Raw genomic sequence first — 22559 nt, 5'->3', positions numbered from 1 at the left:
GCCGCGACGTAATTTTATCGCCTGCATCGTCATTCAGTGTTTTAACGAGCGAAGTCACAATGAACGTCTGATTGAATCAAAACCAGCATCACCCACTGTCAGAAGAAATGACTTTAATACAATATTTTCACAGAACTAAAACAGTAGAAAATGTACACATCAGGTCCACAGGCATATACGAGTGCAGTTGTAAGCAAATGTGAACTGGATTGATACTGCGTAAATACGGTTGGTCATGATCACAGCTCCCATAATTGCTCAGGTTTTATAAAATATCACTTTTTCAAAAACTTGCAAACGGAAACGAGTGGAGGTCTCTGTCGTGTTTTCACATCAACTTGAACGAACGAATCTCATCAGAGGAACAAAACGAGAACAGTAGGAGGCATGTACAGAAAACACTGACGCAGAATTATTTATAACAGCTGAAGTGATTGCACATTCTATGAAAAAAAAAAAAAAAGTTTCAAGCATCAGATGATAACGGAGAATAATTGTCCCGTAACGTTCTGATCAGCAGCCGCTGGCTCAGTCTGTTGACCTGGAAACAAAAATCTGAGAGTATCAGGGGCTTTCCGTCGCATTCCGTGGTCTTCGTCGGCAGGTTATGACACAAGCGGTTGAATATGGGCGACACTCATTCACCCTCAAACTGTCACAGCCGGCGGCTTCCACAAAACCAAGACACTGACATCTGTGCAGTTACAGTTCCTTAAAGGAAAAAAAAAAAAAAAAAAAGTTCTTTTTTTTCTCCTCAGCAAGCCACTTTGGAAAATAAATACAAAATGAATAAATAGATTTATGTCAGTTGGAACCATAATTGGAGAGCACATTATTTACACTGAAATCAGTTTAAAGCCATTGGTGACAGTGTCGATGGACCTCGTCTCGACCTGATCTTCACGCGTTTGGCCAGATGACGGGGCGGTGAGCGATGCTGTTAAGAAAAAAGAAAAAAGAAAAGAGGAGGAGGAGGAGGAGGAGGAGTCATGCGGCGTCTCCAGCGACATGCAGGTTACACTGTCCAACAGTTCTGGCGACTCATGCTGCCAGCTCAACATCGTGTAGAGAATGAAGCACAAAAGGAACACGCTAAAGTTCTGTACCCGTTTAGCCGGCGCCGTTCTCTGATCCAAATTTCTCCAGTACTAAAGCACCCCCCCCCCCCCATTTGAGAACCCGGTTTAACCTCCAAATTATCACTTTGATGTCAGACTACGATGTCACAGCTGTTGCTTTGATCACAGGGATTCTTCCATCTTCAACTTTAATCTCTGACCTAGCGAAGCAGAATCCGGAGTGTCATCTCGTGATGTCACCTGGGTGGCTGCCCGGCATCTGTGACATGAGAATTTGGATTTTGATGTCCGGTTGCGTCCGATCACAACGCGACCTCCAGGCAGCAGGTCAGTATCAACACAGGTGTGTCAAACGCACCTTTTAAATGAGACGTCAGCACGCTGACATCACAAAGCCTCCCGTGCTCTGAGTACATGATCCCCCTGTCTAGAGCTCAAAGACGGGGGTATTTAGATAAGAGTGACCCTCCAAGGGGGCTGATTTCATTGTGCCGCCTCGGAGCTTTGAAGTACTTTGGTTCTTGCCGACATCAGCACAGGTAAACCCCATGGATCCCTGTGCTCTGTTGATGTTGGTTCCAGTCAGAAGTCTCTAGAGGTAGGGTGTTGCTGGTCACTCTGACCGGGGCTGTGGCCCCTGGGTTACCTTCTTACGAGTTTATTCTCCCAGGAAACAGTGAAGGAGAGCAGTGGTACACTTCCTGTCTTCTCCTCCCTCCTCGGAGTGGGTGGGAGATGAAGGGAGGTGGCGCCTCTTGGATCGTGTGACACCCTCCCTTCCCCTCCTGAGGGTTAGGTAAAGCCAGGGGTTGTGCTCAGAAGCGCCCCCTGTGGTTGGTCCTGGACATGGTGAGTGGCAGGGACACGGAGGAGAGAGAGGAGACCTCCCAGTAGAGCGAGCGAGACAGGAAGAGCTGGTAGAGGATCACCATGGAGATGGACTGACAGAGGATGACGCCAATGGTTATCACCTGGAGACAGGAGGAGAATGTGAGGCTGCATGTGAAGCTCTAAAGCAGACAGAAGGTCACGTGACCCCACATCTTAGCGTGTCCAAACCTTCTCCCTCTGATGCTCGTTGAAGATAACCGACGTGAGGACGAGGACGGGATGGCAGAGGAACCACAGGAAGCACCCCTGAGGAGGCAGGACAACGAGCACATGAGGAGCCGTGTTGCAGCGAGCGCGGCGAGCGTACGGCGTGGCTAACCTTAGCGAAGCAGAGGTAGAAGTCTCTCTTAAGGGTGCTCCTCTCGGTGGAGATAATCTGGTAGAGGACGGAGGCCAGCAGCAGGGCCAGGGCCACCCTCAGGGCGATGAGGAGGAGGCCCGCCACGCTCTGCTGGCCGTGGTAGCTGTGATGTTCACTCTCTGATCCCGAGTACTGCTCCCACAGCAGCAGGACGCCCTGAGGACAACAGCCTGAGCGCTCAATCTGCTCCCATCGGGAACAAAACCACCTGACGTGTCCCAGCCTTACCTGCGTGATGACCCCACCGACAGCGACGGCTGTGGACGCCGGAGACTGCTCCCACTGCAGAGGCCTGGACTGAGGCTTCCGTCCTCGACTCAGTGTCCAGCCCATACACAGACTCAGCAGCGTGTAGAGCATGGACACCTGGGACACCATATCCCAGACTGCACAGGGACACCAAGAATGTAAGACATTTCTTTACTTCCAAAACGACTGACAAAATCTCTACAAACTCCACGAGGGCGACGTACACTCTGCCAGGCTGCCCATCAGTGGGATCCCGACACCGTCTCTGGAGTACCTGCGGGGGAACAAGAGGGGTCAACAACAACAACAATCTGGTCACAGCCAACATGTCTGCTTCAGCTCCCTCTACCTGGCCAGGTGAACGTAGTTGCAGAGAGCGGAGCAGCCCTGTAGCGCCAGAGCGGTGGTCAGGACTTTAAGGACAGTGTGCATGGGCCCCCCTTTCTTCAGAGCCTGGTACAGAGGCTGGATGTAGATACAGGAGGCGATGAAGTAGGCCAGCAGGAGGAGGAAGTAAAAACTGTGGAGACCTGCCGAGGAGAGGACATGTAGAGGTCAGACGCGTCGAGAAGATGCGAGGTAGCGCTTTCATGTGACCTGCCAGGACGTCTGACCTGCCTCCTCGGCGCTGAAGTGCTCCAGAGGGTTTCCAGCTGAGTCGGCGTTGAACAGCAAGACGGTAAAACTGAGATCAGCATGAGCAGGAATCACCGCTCCTTCCTGCAGAAAAGACACGATTACCGATCGACGTCGTTAACAGGAAAACCTCCAAACGCCATTGACGGTGTTACCTGACACGTGTATCTGTCAGCGTACAGCGTCTGCCAGGTCGTAGGGGACGGCTGGCGAGGGATGGTCTGGTTGTGCTCCTCGTGGTTGAGAGAGACTGAAGGAGAAGGAGTGAGAGTCATCACTACAGCAGCGTCACAGCCGTCGTAACGGTGAACGCTGGTTCTTACGGGTGATCTGGGCTTTGGCGAGTCTGTCGGAGCAGCTGAGTTTGTCCAGGTCTGGATCCATGTCTTGATACAGAAGTAATCTGGACTCCTTTTCTGCGGCCAGAGACGGGTTGTCCAGGCGGAAGACCACCAGCCCGTTTTCACCTGCAGAAGGACAGATTGGGGGGGGCTTAACAAAAAACTGAACCAGATTGTTGGCTATTTTCCAATTTGCATCCTCCTCTTCAACCTTTCTCCACAACAGTTCTGGAGCTGAAAGCCACATCCCCTCTAACGGGAGCTGAACCATGAATCAATGAACGATCCTGGTGACAGAAACAAACTCTAGGAACGCTGATGCCAATGATCAAGGCGTCAGACGGGAAATCAACAAGAATAAACACAAGTAACCATGTTACTTTAGCTGTTAGCGGAGCCATCCGCGTCTTTACCTTGATACATGAATTTAGTGATGAACTGGCCGCTGTGCCGCCTCGCCAGGTCGCTCTTCAAAAGTCCCGTCACAGTTTTCCCAAAAGCCTCCGAACCGAGCAGCACCGCGGCCGCAAGTAGGGTTATTATATGCGACATTTCCCCCCCGGTGCACTTTCACGTTTTAGCCAAATAACGTTAGCTAATCAAATCAATGAGCCACGAAGCCAGAAGTAAACCAGCTGCGTCAAGCTCGCTCGTGCGACCCACGAGAGAACCGGAAGTTATTTGATCTAGAAGCCCACGAAATGCTTTTTGGAGAGAATCTCACTTTCGAGGCGTTCAAAACTACCCTTAACCAGTTTACGGCAGTTAAATGTTGACTTCTGGAATAGACTAGAGCCATGATTTCTTTTAAATCAGTAAAAATAAATTATTAAAATTATTGTATTTACTGAGGGATGCGATGAAGATGACAATTTGTAAGAATAAAAGTTAAACTGTGAGGCTTAACTATACTAGAAAATCGCAGAAATGTCCTGTTTTAAGAGTCGTAAATGTAATATTTTGAAAGAAAAAACACCAACTCGTTAATGTCTTATTTTGAAAACTTAAAGTCGGACATTCGCTTCGTCTGGTCTCTTCCTTAACGTTGCTGCCTTGCCCAGTCGGCTGTTTGACTAACATGGAATCCTACCAATCACACGCCACCTACTTGGCTGCGTCACATCCCACAACCAACCAGTGAACAGGAGGCAGCCTCTCTGCTCCACACGCCCCGCCCCTTTTCAACGTGTCAACATTACCATAAAGCGCCGGGAACTGTCGTGTTGTATACAAAGCCTCTACTGTCCAGCACGGAAGAAACTAGTGTCGGCCAGCACAGCGAATTTAACTGAATTAAGACCATGAAACTATCGTTTTTACGTCCGTACACTTGAACCAGTAGCGGAGCCAGATGGACTTCAACAGGACTGTCCTGGTGACCGGAGGCTCTGGATTCATGTGAGTTTATGTGACGAAATTTGTCTTTTTAGGGGGGATAAATACTCAAACCATAGACTATTTGAATTGAGTCACTTGACGTCACGGGTGGGGGTGAAAATATATTTTTCTGTGTCTTTCCAGTGGCTCCCACCTTGTGTGTTCACTAGTGAAAAGACACCCCGACTGGAGAATCATTAACCTGGATAACGTAAGTGTGTGTGAAGAGTAATTTGAAGTCAGTGTGTGTGTAGCTTTCGTTAGAGCTGATCTGATGTGTTGCAGCTGGATTACTGCTGCAGCCACAGGAGTCTGGAGAGCGTTGAAGACAGAGCAAACTACACTTTTATCAAGGTGGATGTCAAATATGTGTTCTTGCACTTATTTGCATATCCTTGTTGGGGGTGTGTGTGTGTGTATGACATCACTTGTGTCACCGCCAGGGGGATGTTTGTAACTCCAGGCTGGTAAACCACATCTTCAACACAGAAAGTATTGATGTCATCTTTCACCTGGCAGCTAAAACACACGTTGGTGAGTAGGATGTGTTCACCATTCCGGTTCTCAACAGTGGAAGGGCTTTAACCGCGGGTTTGCTCCTTCAAGAGTCGTCCTTCGAGAGCCCGCCCAGTTTCCAGCGTGTGAACGTGGAAGGGACCAGAGTTCTACTGGGAGCTGCCCATCAGGCCCGACACCAGCCGCAACGCTTCATCTACGTCAGCACCGATGAGGTGTACGGACCCAGCCAGGATGAGGTGAGCGCTCTGTGGATGGAGGCGGCGGTTCTTTGCTTATTTAGAGGATGTGTGTGTCTGTGTGTGTGAGTGAGAGTGTGTTTCTCATCTTCAGGTGTTTGATGAGAGCAGTCCGGTGAGGCCGTCCAACCCGTACTCAGCCACTAAAGCAGCTGCAGAGTTCCTGGTCAGGTCCTACTGGGACAAATATAAGGTACACACTCAGGATAGAAATTTTCTATAAGCAGAAATAACACTCAACAAAAAAGAGAAACCCTTTCTGCGTCCTTTCACACTAATTTTGTTCATAAATGTGTTGAAATCCGTGGTTCTGACAAGTTTGGGGGATCAAAATGATGAAAAGATGGGAGCGAAAACTAAAAAAGCGTTACATTTTTGAGTTTTTCAAGAGAAAAATATTTACAAGTATTTGGAGAAGTTAAGTCTATATTTGTAAGATTTTTCTGCTTTCTTTTGGTCATGCTCATCAGTTTTTCAGAGTAAACAAAACTGATGACATCACCTGGAGGATATTTTCATTCCTCGCTTTCAAGATACTTCAATTTTATATATTCTCATTTCATTAGATTGATGGAAATTGCAAAAATGTGAAAGAAAAGTAGTCAAGAGTAATGCGTGTTTCTGTGCTGCGTTTAGTTTCCCATCATGGTTACCAGGAGCAACAACATCTACGGACCCAGGCAGTACACAGAGAAGGTAGCCAAGACAGAAAACTCCATAAAGCAACACAGAAGTGACCTTTTGCGACGTACAAACTTGTTTTATTTTAATTTGCAGTTTTTAATCACGTTCAACTCACCAGATAAAACACCAAATCATCTTCTCACACGTCACAGGTCATCCCGAAGTTCCTCACCCTGCTCCAGAAGAACAAGAAATGGTAGTCGCGTCTTGGCTTTTATTTTGAAAGGTCAAGAACCCCCTTCACCCTAAAAGACAAAAATAATCCATTATTTTTTTTTTTCCTACCGCAGCACCATCCAGGGAACCCTACCGAAATCCCGTCATTTTTTATTCGTGGATGACGCCGTCAACGCCTTCCTGCTGGTTTTAGAGAAAGGGATTGTGGGAGAAATCTACAATGTGGGTACAAACTGTGAGATTCCCATCGTGCAGCTGGCGAGGGAGCTTGTTAAAATGGTGAGAGAGGCAGTGGATGATCGAAATGACCACAGATCCAGTTACCGATTCATGCGGAGTTTTGTTCCCAGGTGAAGAGCGTGCCCAACTCTGAACTGAACGACTGGCTGGAGTTTGTACCTGACAGGTGAGTTGATGTTTGATTTATTTATTTATTTCCTCCCCTGGAAGTTTCTTCACCCACGCGCGCTGCAGGCCACAGGTGGACCTCCGCTACCCAATCAGATGTGAGAAGCTGCAGCAGCTGGGCTGGAGCGCAAAGGTGTCCTGGGCTGAAGGGATCAGGCAGACAGGTATACACACACACACACACACTCGTCATGACTCACACTATCCACATGAATTAATTGTCCTGCTTCCTGTGTGTGTGTGTGTCCTCCAGTCCAGTGGTACCAGGACAACCCAGACTTCTGGTCAGCTGAGGACAGAGGACCAATCAAAGACAGACAAATAAACCCTGCGCCTTGACTTGCAGGGCGATGCTATTTCACATGATATTTGTGTGACACGTAAAGCTTTCAGGGCTGATTAGCAGCTCTGATGCCTGGAACTCATCTTTGGACCAACAGGCCCTTCAAGTGCCAGCCAGACCAAAGCGATGTGAAGGACGTAATGAATGCACTGTAGATTCAAACGACAGGTCATCATATTTATGCATGTGAGTTATGATTTATCCAGAAAGCTTAAGTACACAGAAATTTGGAATCGGATTCTTGACAAGTACGATTGTGATACGTGTGATTTCTTTAAGAATGAGAGGAAAGTGGGAGTTCTGACTTTCTCATGATTCAAAAAGGTCCGTTTAATAAAACTGAATTCACACACGGCCTGCACGTCAGAGCTTCGTTCAGCTGAGAAAAGGCCAAACGAGGCACAAATACAAGAAAACGAGTGTTGATGGTAACTTTTTTATTCACTTTTTCAGGGCTTGGCAGGTTCGTCTCAGGCGTTATGTGAAACTACCGCTGAGATTTTTAAGATATGTTACGTTCCCTTCTAAGTTAGCGGGAAGCTAACGGAAGCTCCTGCCGGGGAAAACATGTCAGAAACGTTCCATCAACCATGAAACACACACACACACACACACACACACACACACACAGAAGGAGAAGCAGGACACCGGCTACATTTGCAAATCCAAACCTTTAATGTGGTAAAATCAGAATGGATGCACAGTTCGTTTGTTTTTTGTTGTTGTTGTTCGTTTGTTTTTTTTTTAGTGCAGTGCTCCACTTCGTGCACGACTACTAAACTAATACATAAAGCAAATACTAACTAGCAGGCTGGTGGTGCTGTGTGTCCGTGATGAAGGGTCTGGCCAGTCAGTAACGGCGGGCTGCTTCACAACGATCGCTTCGACGTGACGTCAAATTTAAAGTGGGCGGCGTCGCCTCGGACCGCCAGATTTTTATGCATTTGTGCAAACTGCTGCACAGTGACGTCATCCCTCTGTATTTTTTTTTTTTTTTTGAGCTGTCACCGATGATTATGTGGTGTGGGTGCATTGCATTCTGGTCTATTGAGTTTACGGTGGTCTGGAGAACTCAAGAGCGACGCGGGTTAACACTTTCTTTCAGATCAAAGTCGGCTTCATGTCTCTCCCCGCCCCATTTGATTGGCCAGAGCCGGCACACACACACGCACACACGGAGCAAGAACACACCGACGCCTGAAAATATGCAAATCACAACATAGCAATAGAATCACAGTTAATCCTGTGTTAAGAAGACTTTAAAGATCCCCACTTGCTGGACATTCACACGAAGGGTATTAACAGGAAGGAAAAGTGTAAAGACTCAAACAAAATAAAAAATAAAATTTGGATTTGGAGAGAATCTGGACACTTGTTTTTCTTTTCTTTTTTTTGTACTGCATGTTTTTCATTTGTTTGGTTTATTTATTTGTTTTTCTTTTTTACAAAATGGTCTTTAATCGTGACATTTTGTGAATTGGTTTTAATCCAAACCTTGGCATATTTGGAGGTCTTGTCTCAAATTTGATCAGCCAATTGGAAATGTCGGCTTATGGTTGATTATCCATCGTTGGCGTTGGAACCTGTCGCTCGCACGCACGCACGCACGCACGTGCGCATGCACGTACAGGTTTATGGATCTGATACTGAGTCCAATGTGACTTTCAAGGTAATCAGAGCAGGAAGTTTCTCTCGATATGTCACAGTCACATAACACGACCCTGTAGGGTCACGTGACGCGGACATCCTGAGCCTCTCGCCATCGTTCAGATTCGTGATCGGCTCATCCAGTTTCAGGAGAGGAATCTGTCTGGATGGGAGGGAGGGAAAGGGGGGTGGTGGTCTGCTATAACCACCTTGCAACAGTTGAAAATTGAGCTAAATGCTATTTAAGGAAAACCGGACCCTAAGTAGCAACTAGGGTCGAATTTCCGTGTGATAAAAGCGAGTGTAAGCAAATTCAAACAGGTCTGGGTACACATGGATTCGCTTATTCGTAACGAGCAAGATGATTTGACGCCATTTTGGCACCAATCTTGATGTGATGTGACATACTCAGGAGAAACCCCTACCCTCTTGCATTGTTAACATTAAAAAGCTCACACTACCCCAGAAAAATAGAAATTTTCACTCATACCAATGACATTCAACATTCAAGTGCCAGTGTTTTTGTTCACTGTCTTTTGGTCAAGTCACTTTTTTATTCATTTTTTTAAATATCAACTTTTGTATTAGGCTTATAAAAATAAATATTTCTCAAAAATGCTTGATAAATTACACAAACTAGCAGCGAAAGTAGACTCGAGAACTCCTGTGTGCAAACAGCTGAATCCTGCGGTTGTTTAGAACGCCACCTGGTCCCCGAAAACAACTGTTTCCTAACTTGGAAGAACCTTTTCCCATGCGACGCACTCACGCGGACACACATACGCACGCACGCACACACACACACACTCAACTGTGGAGGAATCTTCTACAGTCACACACCCATACACCCTTCTGGGAGGTTTTGAGGGACCTGTGCTACAGAGGTTTGACCCTTAGACTGACGTATGGATTTGTAGTCTCTCTACAAACTGAAGGCCTGCGGGCCGCAGCAACGGGAGCATAGCACCATTAATAGATCACTGACTACTGCATCGTTTACCATGGAGGATGCTTCTCTGTCGCCATGGTAACCCTGCATAAAGTGTAACCAACTTCAGCTCTATTAGGACTGGGAATCACTCTGGAATTTAAGGCATCAAAAGGTACTGACAATACGTAGAGAACGAAAAAGTGCTGTTTCCAAAGAAAAAAAAAAAAAGGTAAACGAATCGCGTTTAGAGAGGGGAAACGGGGGGGGGGGGTACAAACACGCATTACAACAATCTACAGCTAGCAAGTCTGAGGCTGTGCGACAGGCACAGCAGTGCTAGGAGCTAAATGCTAACTCACCCATCTGAGTTTGGCTAAAAGTGCTAACGTGAAGGGGGACGCGGTTGTTTAACCAGTTTCGTTGGCAAAATGGGCCTGATCACGTTTTTTGACGCGCGCAGAAATCTCACGGCGAAACAATCAGCAGTTGAGAAATTTCAGGTCTGGATCAATCGAGCGCTGCTGCTAGCAGGTCTAACAATCAAAGAACTTTGAAATCTACGGTGGTCCGTCCTCGAAGGCGCAGAAACGAGTGAAAAGGATCCATTTGTGCGAGGAGCACTCGCCGATGACACAATTTACGCTCAAAATTGGGGGGGGGGGGGGGATTTCATCGTAGGGCGAATCCTGACTACTTCATTTCCTTCCAACTAGATAAAGCTATTTGAAAAACACACAAACAAACATTGTAACATTACTGATTCAGTCGTTTCAAGGCACCGTGCACATGTCGGATCCACAAAGACAGAAAAAAAAAAGGAACTCGTGGAGAATCTTAGTGACAGCGAGGTGAAATCACGCCACAGTGGTAGTCAAGTGCTGCTCTCCTCGGGGGGGGGGGGGGGGGAGAAAAGATCGAGATACATTGCATATTTATGTGCGTCTTCTGAACAACACGACGTGACGAGATCGACAAAAACAAAAACAAAAACAAAAAATGAGGTAAACTTCTGTCTTTGACTCCCTGCTGCTGCTCAAAAGTAGTCGGACACGCACAATCCAAAGTGTTTTAAAAAAAACAAAAAACAACAACAACAAAACAAAACTCAGATCTCGTATGTCATCAGCTGTCGGTCGCTTCATCACCGGATGAGAAATGCTTATCTGAAGGCACAGCAACGTCCATACACACACGTGTGCGCGCGCACACAGACACACATCCAACTTTCGTATTTGGAGTAGAAGGCTAACAGCACCTGCTAAAAGTCTGTGGTTGACAACAACTCTTGACACTTCTCACCACCGTCTGGAACTTCATGGATTTAGGAATGTCACTGGGTGCTAAAACGAACAGCTGCTTCGAGACAACGAAGGTAAAACTTCTAGAAAGTGCAACTTAAATCCTTTTACTAGTTGTCAAAGGAACCTTCCAGAATTGATTGTCATTTGCAGCTTCGTCATCTAGTCTTTGTCCCATTTTCTTCCTGCTTTTTCCTCCAACTGCAGCATTTCTCGATCTAAAGCTGGAGATGGATCCCGCCCTCCTCGTTCGTATCATAGCAACAGAACTGATTGGATGACATCTACTGGGACGCTTCTGAACAACAACTGGCACTCGTAGTAGTTTAGCCTGGTTGAGAACGATACACAAAACAAGTCAATGCACACTATTTCTTCTTTTAAAAAGAAGCCGCTGCACCTCTGGGAATATTTTCTTCTTCTTCAACGCCGTTCCCTATGACGAGCGTCCTTAAACGTCCAGTTACTTCCGCCACGTTCAGCGAGACGCTACATCATCTAACTGCCACCGTCCAAGATCAAGTTGCTGTCTTTTTTTTCCTTTTTTTCCCTTTGCACACTTTGACCGGTGAGCTACTTTCCTGAACTTCCCCACAAACTGTCATTGGGGGAAATACACTGAACGTCTGAGTCTAAACCAAAATAGAAGGGGAAAAAAAAAAGAAAAAAAATAAATCATAGAAGAAAAAAAAAATAATCGAAAAAAACCCAAACATAACTAAAAGCCTGCTGTAGAATTGTTAGCTTGGCATTTTTTAAACTCCTTGACCAAAAAACAACAACACTTGCATATGTTTTATAGTCTTGGTCCAGCTTTTCACTTTAGTCAAAGCCAGTGGGCAATTTGAGGGAACCTAGCGGTTGAGGAGAACGAGACAATTCCCCTCATGATTTCATGTGCACACAAATATTCAGGAGTAAATAAATCCGCTGACGTTTTCTCAGGTCAGCCGTGTTCAAATTGCCCACTGATCGAAGCTCACCAGACGCTGCCTGGTCCAACGTTGAGTGACCCGATGGAATTTATTGCTCTTCTGTCTCTCTCTTTTCATTTTTTTCTTTTAAAGAAGAGCTGAAATATTTACATGGAATCTTTCACCTTTCTTGTAAACAAAAGAAATTAAGCCCCTGATAAAGGTTAATTATCCCCAGCAGGTAGCCACAGAATGTTTTGGGTTTTTATCGCTCATTCTGCAGCTGATTGACACACAGTTGGGGGTGGGGGGGTGAGACTTCTACCACTGATTGATCCAAATGTAGAGTGGAGGTTCTTTTAGACGGGGACGAACACGTCGGGCGCCCCCAGCCTGGTTCCACAGCAGGGCCCCGAGCACGTGGGCTTGATTTAGCTGTTAGTTCGTACAAGAGTGACACACGGAGGCTACGATGTAACGCAGGTAGAGGGTGAAGTCTGATTCTGGAGCGTTGAGGTGTGCGATCCCGTGGCATCGGGACGCCACACGGATCGACAGTGACGTTGCAGGCTGGTGCCGCAGAAAACGTACGTGCGTCTTCGCTCTTAACAAGCTGGAGCATGAAGCGGTGCAGCTGCCCCCTGCTGTGAAACAGGCCAGGCTCCGTTAGCCCGTTCTTTACCAGAACCCCCGACCTCACCAGATCTTTAAGATCTAAAAAAACCCAAACAAAACCAAAAAACCCAAAACAACATAGGAATTACGTCTTTTTTAAAGAGAAAACTCTTCATATAACTCTCCAGGATAGAGTGAGCGAGAATTTTTTGAACTCTTTCAGTTGTGTTTCCCCCTTGAAAGGAGCTTTTTTTTCTCTTTTTTTTTTTTTTTTTTTTGGCAAACAAGGGTTTCAATGTTTGTGGTGGAAGTGGAGCCGGTTTCCCCCCCGAGCGCACGCCGGCACTAAGAGACGGTCAAACGGCGCATCGAGCGGCAGCCGCGAACTTGGTGCCTTCTAAACCCCGGCCGGGTGAATCTGCGTCTGTAATTGAGCCGGGTGGAACCTGTCATGGCTGCCGCCGCCGCCGCCGCAAAGAGGACCCGACGGGTAGTGACGGGGCGGCTGTGAGAAACGCGGCGTAGAGCTCAAAACCAGAGCTGTAGATTTGAGTCAATGAGAAGAAACCGTTTTCTCAAAAGCATAAAACCACACAGCCGCGATCTCTGCACGCAGCAGCAAAGCAAAGATTGTAATTGGTGTCCCTTCTCTGTCCCCCTCTGCTCACTAAATGTAATGTCTCTTTGAACCGATTCTTGCCGTTATGGATGAGGGCGCGTTAAAAGAATGTTAGAATGGTGTTATGCTTTTGGAAAAGCAGCTCATCAGAGACCAATAGACTCCAGTAGACAGATAAAGAGATGCGTTCGAGTTGCCTCGTCGCAGTTTTTGTTGGTTTTTTTTTTTTCTGCCAAGGTTTGATTTAGTTCAAGCCTAGTTTGTTTCCTTCCAAATAGAAATAAAGAAAACATGTTTGAACCCATACATGACATTAAATATACATTTTTCTTCCTTTTTTTTTAGTCACAGTTGGCCAATACTTGCAGCCGTATTATGGCGATAAACTGAACAGAAGTAAAAGAGACAATGTTCGAATTCTTGAAGGCACAGTACAGAAACAAATGATCCTCCGTTATGTTTTGTTTCAAACAAAGAAAAACGCCGTTGTCTTTGTGGTTGCGGTGAACAACCACAAGTCACAAGATTCAGTTTTGCTGGCTTCATTTCAAACGGGCAACAACGTCTGCTCAGACTAAATCATAACCTCAAATATGTTTTACAAAAGTGTAACAATAAAAAAATAATAGTTGTGGCTTCTTTTAGCATAAGTGGAGGAATCCTCAGCCAGTTCCCATATTGGTTTTCTTATTTGTATGCAGACATATTTTGCCCAGCTCTGAACTCTCTATCACTGCGCTATATTTTTAGAAAAGTATTTGGCCGGTGATTTGCAGCGTGGCCATGCATTAAATACAAAAATGACATGCGAGGGTACACGGGAAGCCTGGTGGGCTTCAGGTGAATGCAGACAAAAACAAAAACAAAAAATCCACAATGATGCCAAACATTAAGTGAAAAAACTAAATGGATTTCCCCCGGGGGTCTTCAACAACACACTTTAAATATGAGTTACATGTCTGTCCAATCACAGGATGGGTCAGGGGGTGGGGGTGGGGGGTGGGGGTTAAAAGGAGCTTAAATTTAGCTGTTTTTTTTCTTCAGATACTAAGAAAATGTTCAAAATATCCTCACTGAAGCCACAGGAAGCTGCTAGCTAAAAGCTAACACCGGAGGCTAAGGGTGAACAAGTCCCAATCCCTTTAGTCTACAGGGAGATTTATCGGGGAAGTAAGTGAGGGGGGCGAGAGATGGAAAGCACAAGAACATGTAGTCAGTGTCAGGACCAATCAAAAGATCTGAGAGTACATGGGGGGGGGGGGTGTAAATGAGTATAAATAGTTTTGTAGCATGCATGGAGGTTCACCGGGTTGATGGAGGGGAAGGAACAGATCGAATGCAGACAACTGAGCTGAGAAAGGAAGCAGGATAGAAAGAGATGAAGAAGGGGGTTGAGTGGGGAGGGGGGGAGTGTGTGTGTGTGTGTGTGTGTGTGTGAGTTACAGGGACGTCTAATTGCCCCACCAGTCAACTTGAGAGTGCGAGTAGTTCCCACCGTAGCCGTCGCTGCTGTAGAAGTTTCCAAATCCACCTGAGGGAGGGAAGGCAACAAGTTAGACTCCCTCCGAGGGCTGTGGACGGACTCAAATTTAGGCAGTAAAACCCAGCTAGCATGATGAAAAACCTTCAAATCACTCTAAGCACAACCCAGGCCTTTGCTGCTCACCTCCTCCGAATCCACGGTTTCCTCCGTGCCCTCCCTGGTTACGTCCCCCGCGTCCCACGAACGCTCCAGCATTGCCTCCAGCAGCCGTTTGGCGGTAGTCTCGTGCTCCAAAACCACCAGCAAACCTGCCGTCATAACCCAACAGCTTTAATAACTCTGCCTTCATGTTTGGGGGGGGGGGGGAAGAGAGAGAGAGAGAGAGAGAGAGAGAGAGAGAGAGTGTATGCGGACCTCTTGGAGCGTCCTCGGTTGCTGCTCTTGTGTTGGTGTTCATACGCCAGGCTCTCCAGCCATGAGGGAACTTCCTGTTTGGCTTCCACCAGGATGTCCAGCAGGTCTTTAGTGATGTTGCCGTTCTTGTCATTGAAGAATGACGTAGCGAGTCCTGCAGAAAACACGCAAGCTCAGACTGTTAGGATGTTTTTAATGTCAAGATATTTCTACTGTGTGTTCTAGGCCGATTGGTGTTACAGCAGGGTTTCAACCAGTAGAGGGCATCTTACCCAGGTTTCCTACTCGTCCTGTGCGTCCAATGCGGTGGACGTACTCCTCAATGTCGCTCGGCAGGTCAAAGTTAATGACATGTTTGACGTTGGAGATGTCCAGACCCCGAGCTGCTACCTGAGAGTGGATGATATCAAGACCTGTGTCCTCCCCATCTGTCAATCACCGTGATATGAATATACATGTAGGGTAAGTATTTATCACCCACCGCTGTGGCCACCAGAATGGGGCATTTTCCTGATCGGAACTGGTTAAGGGCTTCCTCTCGATCTCTCTGGGAGCGGTCACCATGGATACTGGTGCAGGCGTAACCTTCCCGGTACAGGAAGTCCTCCAAGGCGTCAGCGCCTTTCTTAGTCTCCACAAAAACCAGAGTCAACGAGTCCTTACCTGGTCGACCGGGAGAGAAGAAACAAACGCTTGTGGTTAGACAGGATTAAAAGTGTTGCCTGCTGGGTTTGTGACCCTAAAAGCAGATCTAGAGGGGCTGCAAGTGTTTCGGGCTCCATGAGAGTAAATCTGGGTCAGAGAGAAATGCTGCGAGGATTTGGTTGTCTGTACAGGATGTGTGTGCCACTCTGGTGTCACAGCTTAACCTAATAAACAAACAAACGGACCAGATGACCCGGCGATCCACGAGCCAGCTGATGTGGTAACAAAACAATGAGTTCCAGCTTTCACTGCATGGCACCGCAGATAACAACGTTTATCTGAGCAGTAGTAAATAACCCACAGCTGATAAAACCGACTCCATAAAACACTGATGTCAACACAGCAGCTGGAGCTGACACAACTTCTACTGTCAAAGTGATAAATCATAAACGACATGCAGCTTAGATGTTGACATCAACAAGCGGATTGAAGTAAATTAGTAAATAAATGAATAAAACAGAGCATCTGCAGCACTGTGACTGGAGCCACTGAGGGAGAGAGTTTGGTCAAAGCGCCCCGGGACAGTCGGCGTGATCGCAGCCGGATTACGGAGTGGAAACATCCGCTGGTCTGGAGGCCGCGTGACCAGAGTCTCTCCCGTCAGGTGTTTGGGTGTGACATGATGACATCACAGCAACATATCGTACAAAAGGATGTCATAAAAAACGTAATAACAGGCATATTTGACTGAAACGTAAAAGATTAAAAAAAACAAAAACATTCTCCATCCACAGGGAAGAGAACCGAAGGCAAGCAAACTCATCAAAACATGGGATGACAGATGCTTGTTTCTTTAGTGAAGATCTTACCAGGTTTCTCTACGTTGTCTCCAGTATTGTCCTGTACCTCGCTGGGGATGACTTGGGATAGAACCACACCAGACCATCAACATGTTTACTGCACAAAAACCTAAATTTTACATCTAATATCTCTGGATGTCTTCACCATTCGTCCCTTTATTAAACATCTCTCTGCAACCACGTCTAAGCAATCTCTGGACGGCGAGCGGAGCTCGGCTGACTATGCTAACCTTACATGAGACGAGGTGCTGTCCTAAAACTGAGCGTGGAACCAGGGGGTCTAAGAGGAGGCGTTTGACGGAGAGTCTTGCCACAGGAGGCTTAGGTGGTCCGCTCCAATCTTTCATCTGAATATTTAAATCCTTTTTCTGGAATTTAACTCAAGTCTATTTCCAGAGAAGTAAACAGATGAGAGGACAACAAAATGGGAATGGCCAAAAGACTGGGGACATGAAAGTGCCGTGGAGGATCACATTGAGGTTGCAGTTCATGTTAGTGCTGCTGGGACTGTCTCACCTGTGGCACTGAGGAGGTCCAGGAGAAAAGACCTCTTGTCACTCTCTTCCACCCACACCACCTTCTGGGTGATGTTCTCAGAGGTGGAGCCCACTCGGCCCACCGCCAGGAAGATGTACTCCTCCAGGAAATCCCTGGCCAGGATCTGCAGGAGGAGGTCGGCTCCTGTTAGACGACCGGCATGTCGGTAGAGAAGACGGTCAGTGACCGAAGTCACCTACCTGGATTTCTTTAGGGAAAGTAGCGCTGAACATCATAGTTTGTCGGATGCCTTTATGAGGCATGGTGTCCTGCTCCACGATGCGTCTGATCTGTGGCTCGAAGCCCATGTCCAACATGCGATCAGCCTCATCGAGGACCAGGTACCTGGAGGTGGACGACACGGGACGAGAGTGAAGTGCAGCCTTTGAAAAATTCCACAGGGCGAATCAGGAGCCCAGCTCCACCCCTGTCCACGTCTTACTTGCAGTAGTCCAGTCCGATCTTGCCCCTCTCCATCATGTCCACCAGCCGTCCAGGCGTTGCCACCAGCAAGTGACAACCTCTCTCCAGATCTCGGATCTGCTGGCCGATGTCTGCTCCTCCATACACCACGCAGGGACGCACTCTGGAGCGGTAGGAAAACTACCAAGACAACAATCCACGTCAGGACTCTCACATTCTGTCGGAGTGGATGTTAGAGTGTGTGTGTGTGTGTGTGTATATATATACCAACCTTCCTGGCTTCATCGTATATCTGCAGTGCTAGCTCTCTAGTTGGGGCCAGTACCAGAGAAATGGGGTACTGCTTACGACGCCCGAACTTCCCGTTCTCCTGTAAAACCACAACAAGAGACAACATTCGGAATTCTCGCCCAAAACTAACAGGCTGACAACCATTTCAGCCGATACTCCATCTGAGCAACGACTTTCGAGTCATGAGGAAACATCAGATGATTCATTTGAAACGTCTGTCTTACCTGTCCGGAGGCTTTGGCTGCATTGAGAGCTTCTCCTGGTCCTTCGCTGTAGATCTGGCTGAGAATCGGCAGCAGGAACGCCGCCGTCTTCCCGGAACCTATACGGACACAAACCTCATCCATCTTCCAATGCATTCAGAGGAGTCATAGCTCAACACCTCCAAGAACTAACTGTGTTGTGTGCACATAGAGACACCAGAAAAAAAAGTGTCATATTTCTTGCTTAAAATAGCCTCCCTACGTTTTCCATTTGTTACTTTTAATATTTCTCTGACTGCTTTTCCCTCCCTAAGCACCAACTGCACCAGACTTGATGGTGATGAAATGCTGTGTGTGTGTGTGTGTGTGTGTGTGTGTGTGTGTGTTGTACCTGTCTGAGCGCAGGCCATGAGGTCCCGCTTGGACTTGACAATAGGAATGGCATATTTCTGGACGGGGGTCGGTCTGGTGTAGCGACTCAGAGCGATGTTGCCCATGACGATCTCCCCCATGTCCACATCCTGGAACTGCAGTGGAAAGACATTTACGACATTGTTTTACTTAAAAAAAAAAAATCAAATGCAAAAACAGAAATATCTCTGAGTTTAGCTCACACTCTCGATGTGATGCGGGCAGTTCTGTCCTGTGGCCTCCACAGGAATGTCGTCGTATTTCTCGAAATTAATCCCAGTGTTGCTGCCGGAGAACAACTCGCTGCGGAGAAGCAGATCAGAGACGTTACAGAGGAAACGCAGGTGAGCCGTCCACCTGGCCGGCATCAACTCACTGTTCAAGACGCTCATTGCGCGGGGTTGGTTTGGACCAGTCGCCGTCATCTCTGGGCTCCTCCACCCAGCGGCTGTTTCCGCCTCCGCCGCCACCGCCGAATCCGCCGTGTTCGAACCTGACACAAAGACGACGGTGAGAAAAGTAGGACGGCAGCAGCTGCTCATTCAGCCCCGAGCGTCGTCTCCTCACCTCCCTCTATTGGCGTTGCCTCTGTCGTTGAAGAAGGCAGATTTTCCTCGGTTGTTGCCGAAACTGCTGTAGGTGTCCTTGGCAGTGTTCCAGCCGCCGGCATCTGACATGAGCACACAAGAGGGGGAGGGGCTCATGATATCAGCAGCGTTGCATCAACCTGAAGGTGGTTCTGTCCTCAGAGACGCACCGTCACCCCGTTAGGAGCGGCTTTGGCTGTTGTTTTTTCATCCATCAGAGTAAAAGTGTGTTTAATTGCGGTCAAATTAAAATCTCTTTTCTTTTCGTACCCACCAAAGGCCATCGGCTGCGCCGGGTTGATGGGGTTGAATGCACCGCCCCTGTTGCCGCGGTAACCACCTCCTCCAACGCCGCCTCGGCCCCGTTCCATACGGGGCGGGCCACGGTTAAAGGAGTTGCCACCCGTCATGCGGTTGTCATGGTAGCCATTGACAAAGTTGGCACGGCCCCCGTCCCAACCATCTAGAGGGGGTGGGGGGGAGGGGATGGTGGAACAATGACTCAACAACTGAGAGGGACAAGAAAAGAACCCCAGAGGTCTGGGACAGTGAATGCAACGTTCTCCAAGAGCGTTTGTGGTGCTGCTGCTCCACACCATCACGACACATCGCTGTCATGTCAGAAATCAGAGCTCTGATTTCAAAATGTAACGATTCTCACTTCAATCCTCGAGTTCAAATAAGTGGACTTTTATCTTATCGGGACTTTAATCTCAAGACTTCTGGCCGATTTTGAGGGCTTTTACTTTCATCTCATAATTGAATTCTAAAGAGTTCTGGCTGAATGCGAGGGTTTCACTTTGTCCTTTTTACTTAATCTCTGACTTTATTTCATCGAGTTTCTGACCTCCCCCTTGCTGCTTCCGACTATAATCTCTGATTCTAATCTCAGGCTCGGTCTCAAGAGCTCTGACTCGGATTTGACTTTCATCTCAGTTTGACTCGGATGATGTCACAGAGCATCAAAGGAAACGCAGCAGGATCTCACAGGAACAGAATGAAGAGCTGAGAGTGAAAGACATCTATGACGCTGTCGTTTTTTTTCAAAATGACGGTGCGTTCATTTCTCATTAAAAAGGTGCCACGACAGGGGAAGATGGCCGATAGGTACATATCCTTCAGTTTAAGAGAAACTCAAGAGGGCTGACTTACAGTTGGGTGCAGGTGCGATGGCGTAGCCACCCTGTCGACCAGCAGCAAAAGCATTTCCTGCTAGAAGGGAAGGAGAGGCGTCAATTACAGGGTTTGTTAGGAACCGCAGCTTATTAAAAGTTGCCCTTTAGGGGTCCAGTTTTATTTGAGTCACGCCAGGATGCTTGAACTCGCTGCCAGGCGATACACGACCCTTAATTCGGTTCAACATCGTTTCACACACCAACAACTGATGCCGAGGAGTGACTGGATCCCACTCACCATTTTTGGAAGCGTCTTTGTTCCGTAAATGTGGGGGAATATATCGCCCTGAAAAACAGAGAGCCCACAATCATCTCCTCAACTGTTCCTCTATCGAGTGTCACTGAATATAAATCAAAAGCATTAAACGACACTAAAAATAGCATCATCGTTGTATTTAATCGTTTTTTTAAAAAAAAAAATAGCATCCAATGCAAAGATCCATCTACGACAGAATTATCAGTTCAATCATGAGTTTGCTATTCTGGTGGTCAATTTTTCTGTTGTTGCATTTAATTTCCTAGTCATTCATTATCACATCTGCACAAAATGATTTGAAATGTGAAAAACTTGTAAAGACTTCTGACACAAACATGCTGGCTGCTTACTGCTGGTACCTCCACCTTGTCCGTCTGCCGCAGTCAAGTCTAGGACAGCAAGCTGGAGGAAAGGGGACAAAATAATGAGTAAAAGTACACGGCCAACTACGAAATTCATCAGACGACCGCGTTGATCCATTCATCATTGGAAATGTCAGAGACAGCTGGAAGCCTCAATTCTTATGGCCATCCAACAATAAAAAAAAATCATTTAAAAAAAAAAAAAACATTTTCGCGCTAATCTTATACGTATTATTTCCCCCCTCATTTGTGGACCACAGGGTGTAACACCCAGAAATTCTGAGGTGATGTCAGTACCACACACTTTTACTGAGCAGATTATCTGCTCGTTGCTTTTCAAGAAATAACTTGGAATGTTTCTTGAGGATGGAAATGAGAGCTGAATCTGGGTCTTGGGTGGGATGAAACTCTACACTGCAGCAGCAGCAGCAGCACCACCACCAATGATGCTATTTATTTTTATCTCCCCGGTGCAGATTTTCTTGCCTTCTTGACTAGAAAAACATATTCGCACGACTGAAATCGATACCGTGAATCCAGCTTGCTTGTTGACATTTTTACTATTCAAGCCTTTCCAAAATAATTAAGTGAGAACATACAGTACTTCTCTGTTGCCATCCAACTGTCTGACCAGTGAGGCTCAGCTAGATGGCTTAACCTACGCTGCTGGTGACGCAGAAGAAATGAGCATTTTAAAGCGGGACACAGTCTAGACGAGCGTTAAAACTGTGCAATACTGCGCATTATCTGCAGGCAAGGCGGCAACACTGTCAAACGCAGCATTGTTAGTGTCAATCCCGCTTGCACCAGCTCAGCATACCTCCATTTTATTATTGTATCAAGCTGCAGGACAAACGCAATGAAGATAATAGTTGGTGGGTGCGATTCATATCGTCACCGGGGAGAGCCGACTGCGTTATTTATCATTTAACGCTCACCTGGGGAGCTACACGTCACCAGCTAATGCTAGCTGACGTTCAGCCCAGTCACTGAGAGCTGCAGTTTCAAATTTCTGACACCCTAAATGTCACATTCCAAGCTATCGTGACATCGTCGAGGTGCGGGACCGCCAGTACGTGCTGCGCCGTGCGGCAATTGAAGCGCACCCACCGCTTGCTAGCCCGATAGCATCTGGCTAACGGTATACGCACGCTAGCCGGCAAGCTAACACCGTTATAACACTTTTCACCACCTGACGCTGCAACGATATTAAACTGTCTTACCTGCTGTTCTAGACCGTGGACATTTTCGACGGACACATGACTCATAACTATAGAATATGGAGGAAAAATGATGTCGTTGAGAAAAGGACCTCTTTGTTTGCCGGGTTCGATGTAACGTTATTTCTTCTTTGCTCCTGCAACGACAGCTGACAGTTTTTTCACCGGCTTTACTGTTTCCCGTCCCTTTGTAGAAGGTTACTGTTGTATTATGCGTGATATTAAATTTTTGTATTTCAAGCCACAAAGGTGGTACTTAATGCAAACTCAGCTGATGTCGATTTGCTCTCCAGCTGGAGCTGAGATGTGCGAGTCAAGCCTGCGCGAGCCCGACAGGACAAAACATCCGGTGTTTGTAAAATAAAAG

General features: G+C 47.0%; 3 protein-coding genes across 7 annotated transcripts; 1 reads left to right on the top strand and 2 right to left on the bottom strand.

Moving 5' to 3' along the window:
• Positions 1 to 84: 84 nt before the first annotated feature.
• Positions 85 to 4109, bottom strand: gpr180 (G protein-coupled receptor 180). Of its 2 annotated transcripts, XR_015111003.1 has the most exons (11): positions 3971 to 4109; positions 3540 to 3683; positions 3372 to 3466; positions 3195 to 3300; positions 2930 to 3110; positions 2805 to 2854; positions 2560 to 2717; positions 2290 to 2487; positions 2139 to 2216; positions 841 to 2050; positions 85 to 711 (listed from the first exon to the last, which is right to left on the bottom strand). XR_015111003.1 is itself a non-coding variant. In XM_086191902.1 (10 exons), the coding sequence occupies exons 1-10, from the start codon at positions 4107 to 4109 to the stop codon at positions 1895 to 1897; spliced, it is 1305 nt and encodes a 434-aa protein (XP_086048028.1). In that variant the 3' UTR covers positions 86 to 1894. The 2 variants fall into 2 exon arrangements, 1 of the variants encoding a protein (XP_086048028.1); XM_086191902.1 differs by having other exon boundaries at positions 86 to 2050.
• A 570-nt stretch (positions 4110 to 4679) lies between these two features.
• On the top strand, positions 4680 to 8945 carry tgds (TDP-glucose 4,6-dehydratase). The gene is made up of 12 exons (XM_086192241.1): positions 4680 to 4955; positions 5079 to 5145; positions 5220 to 5288; positions 5378 to 5468; positions 5541 to 5689; positions 5784 to 5882; positions 6326 to 6385; positions 6526 to 6569; positions 6664 to 6829; positions 6901 to 6956; positions 7025 to 7122; positions 7212 to 8945. The coding sequence occupies exons 1-12, from the start codon at positions 4909 to 4911 to the stop codon at positions 7295 to 7297; spliced, it is 1032 nt and encodes a 343-aa protein (XP_086048367.1). The 5' UTR covers positions 4680 to 4908; the 3' UTR covers positions 7298 to 8945.
• Positions 8946 to 14710: 5765 nt separating this feature from the next.
• Positions 14711 to 22512, bottom strand: LOC147272578 (ATP-dependent RNA helicase DDX3X-like). 4 transcript variants are annotated; one of them, XM_086190682.1, is made up of 20 exons: positions 22196 to 22512; positions 20940 to 21012; positions 20593 to 20640; positions 20332 to 20391; positions 19454 to 19642; positions 19160 to 19262; positions 18969 to 19085; positions 18796 to 18895; positions 18573 to 18708; positions 18203 to 18300; positions 17959 to 18057; positions 17707 to 17867; positions 17465 to 17609; positions 17244 to 17388; positions 16737 to 16787; positions 15704 to 15885; positions 15495 to 15612; positions 15223 to 15376; positions 14992 to 15116; positions 14711 to 14856 (listed from the first exon to the last, which is right to left on the bottom strand). In XM_086190682.1, exons 1-20 carry the CDS (start codon positions 22238 to 22240, stop codon positions 14777 to 14779), a joined length of 2229 nt encoding a protein of 742 aa, XP_086046808.1. In that variant the 5' UTR covers positions 22241 to 22512; the 3' UTR covers positions 14711 to 14776. The 4 variants fall into 4 exon arrangements, with proteins under 4 accessions (XP_086046808.1, XP_086046970.1, XP_086046885.1 ...); XM_086190844.1 differs by having other exon boundaries at positions 20961 to 21012; XM_086190759.1 differs by lacking the exon at positions 16737 to 16787.
• Positions 22513 to 22559: the final 47 nt, after the last annotated feature.

Source organism: Aulostomus chinensis, chromosome 1 (assembly GCF_037954235.1).
Source record: "Aulostomus chinensis isolate RoL2024-O1b breed Wild chromosome 1, RoL_Achi_v1.0, whole genome shotgun sequence".
NCBI classification, from domain to species: domain Eukaryota; kingdom Metazoa; phylum Chordata; class Actinopteri; order Syngnathiformes; family Aulostomidae; genus Aulostomus; species Aulostomus chinensis.
The sequence above is the reverse complement of the archived record's forward strand: the minus strand, read 5'-3'. Positions and strand labels throughout refer to the sequence as shown.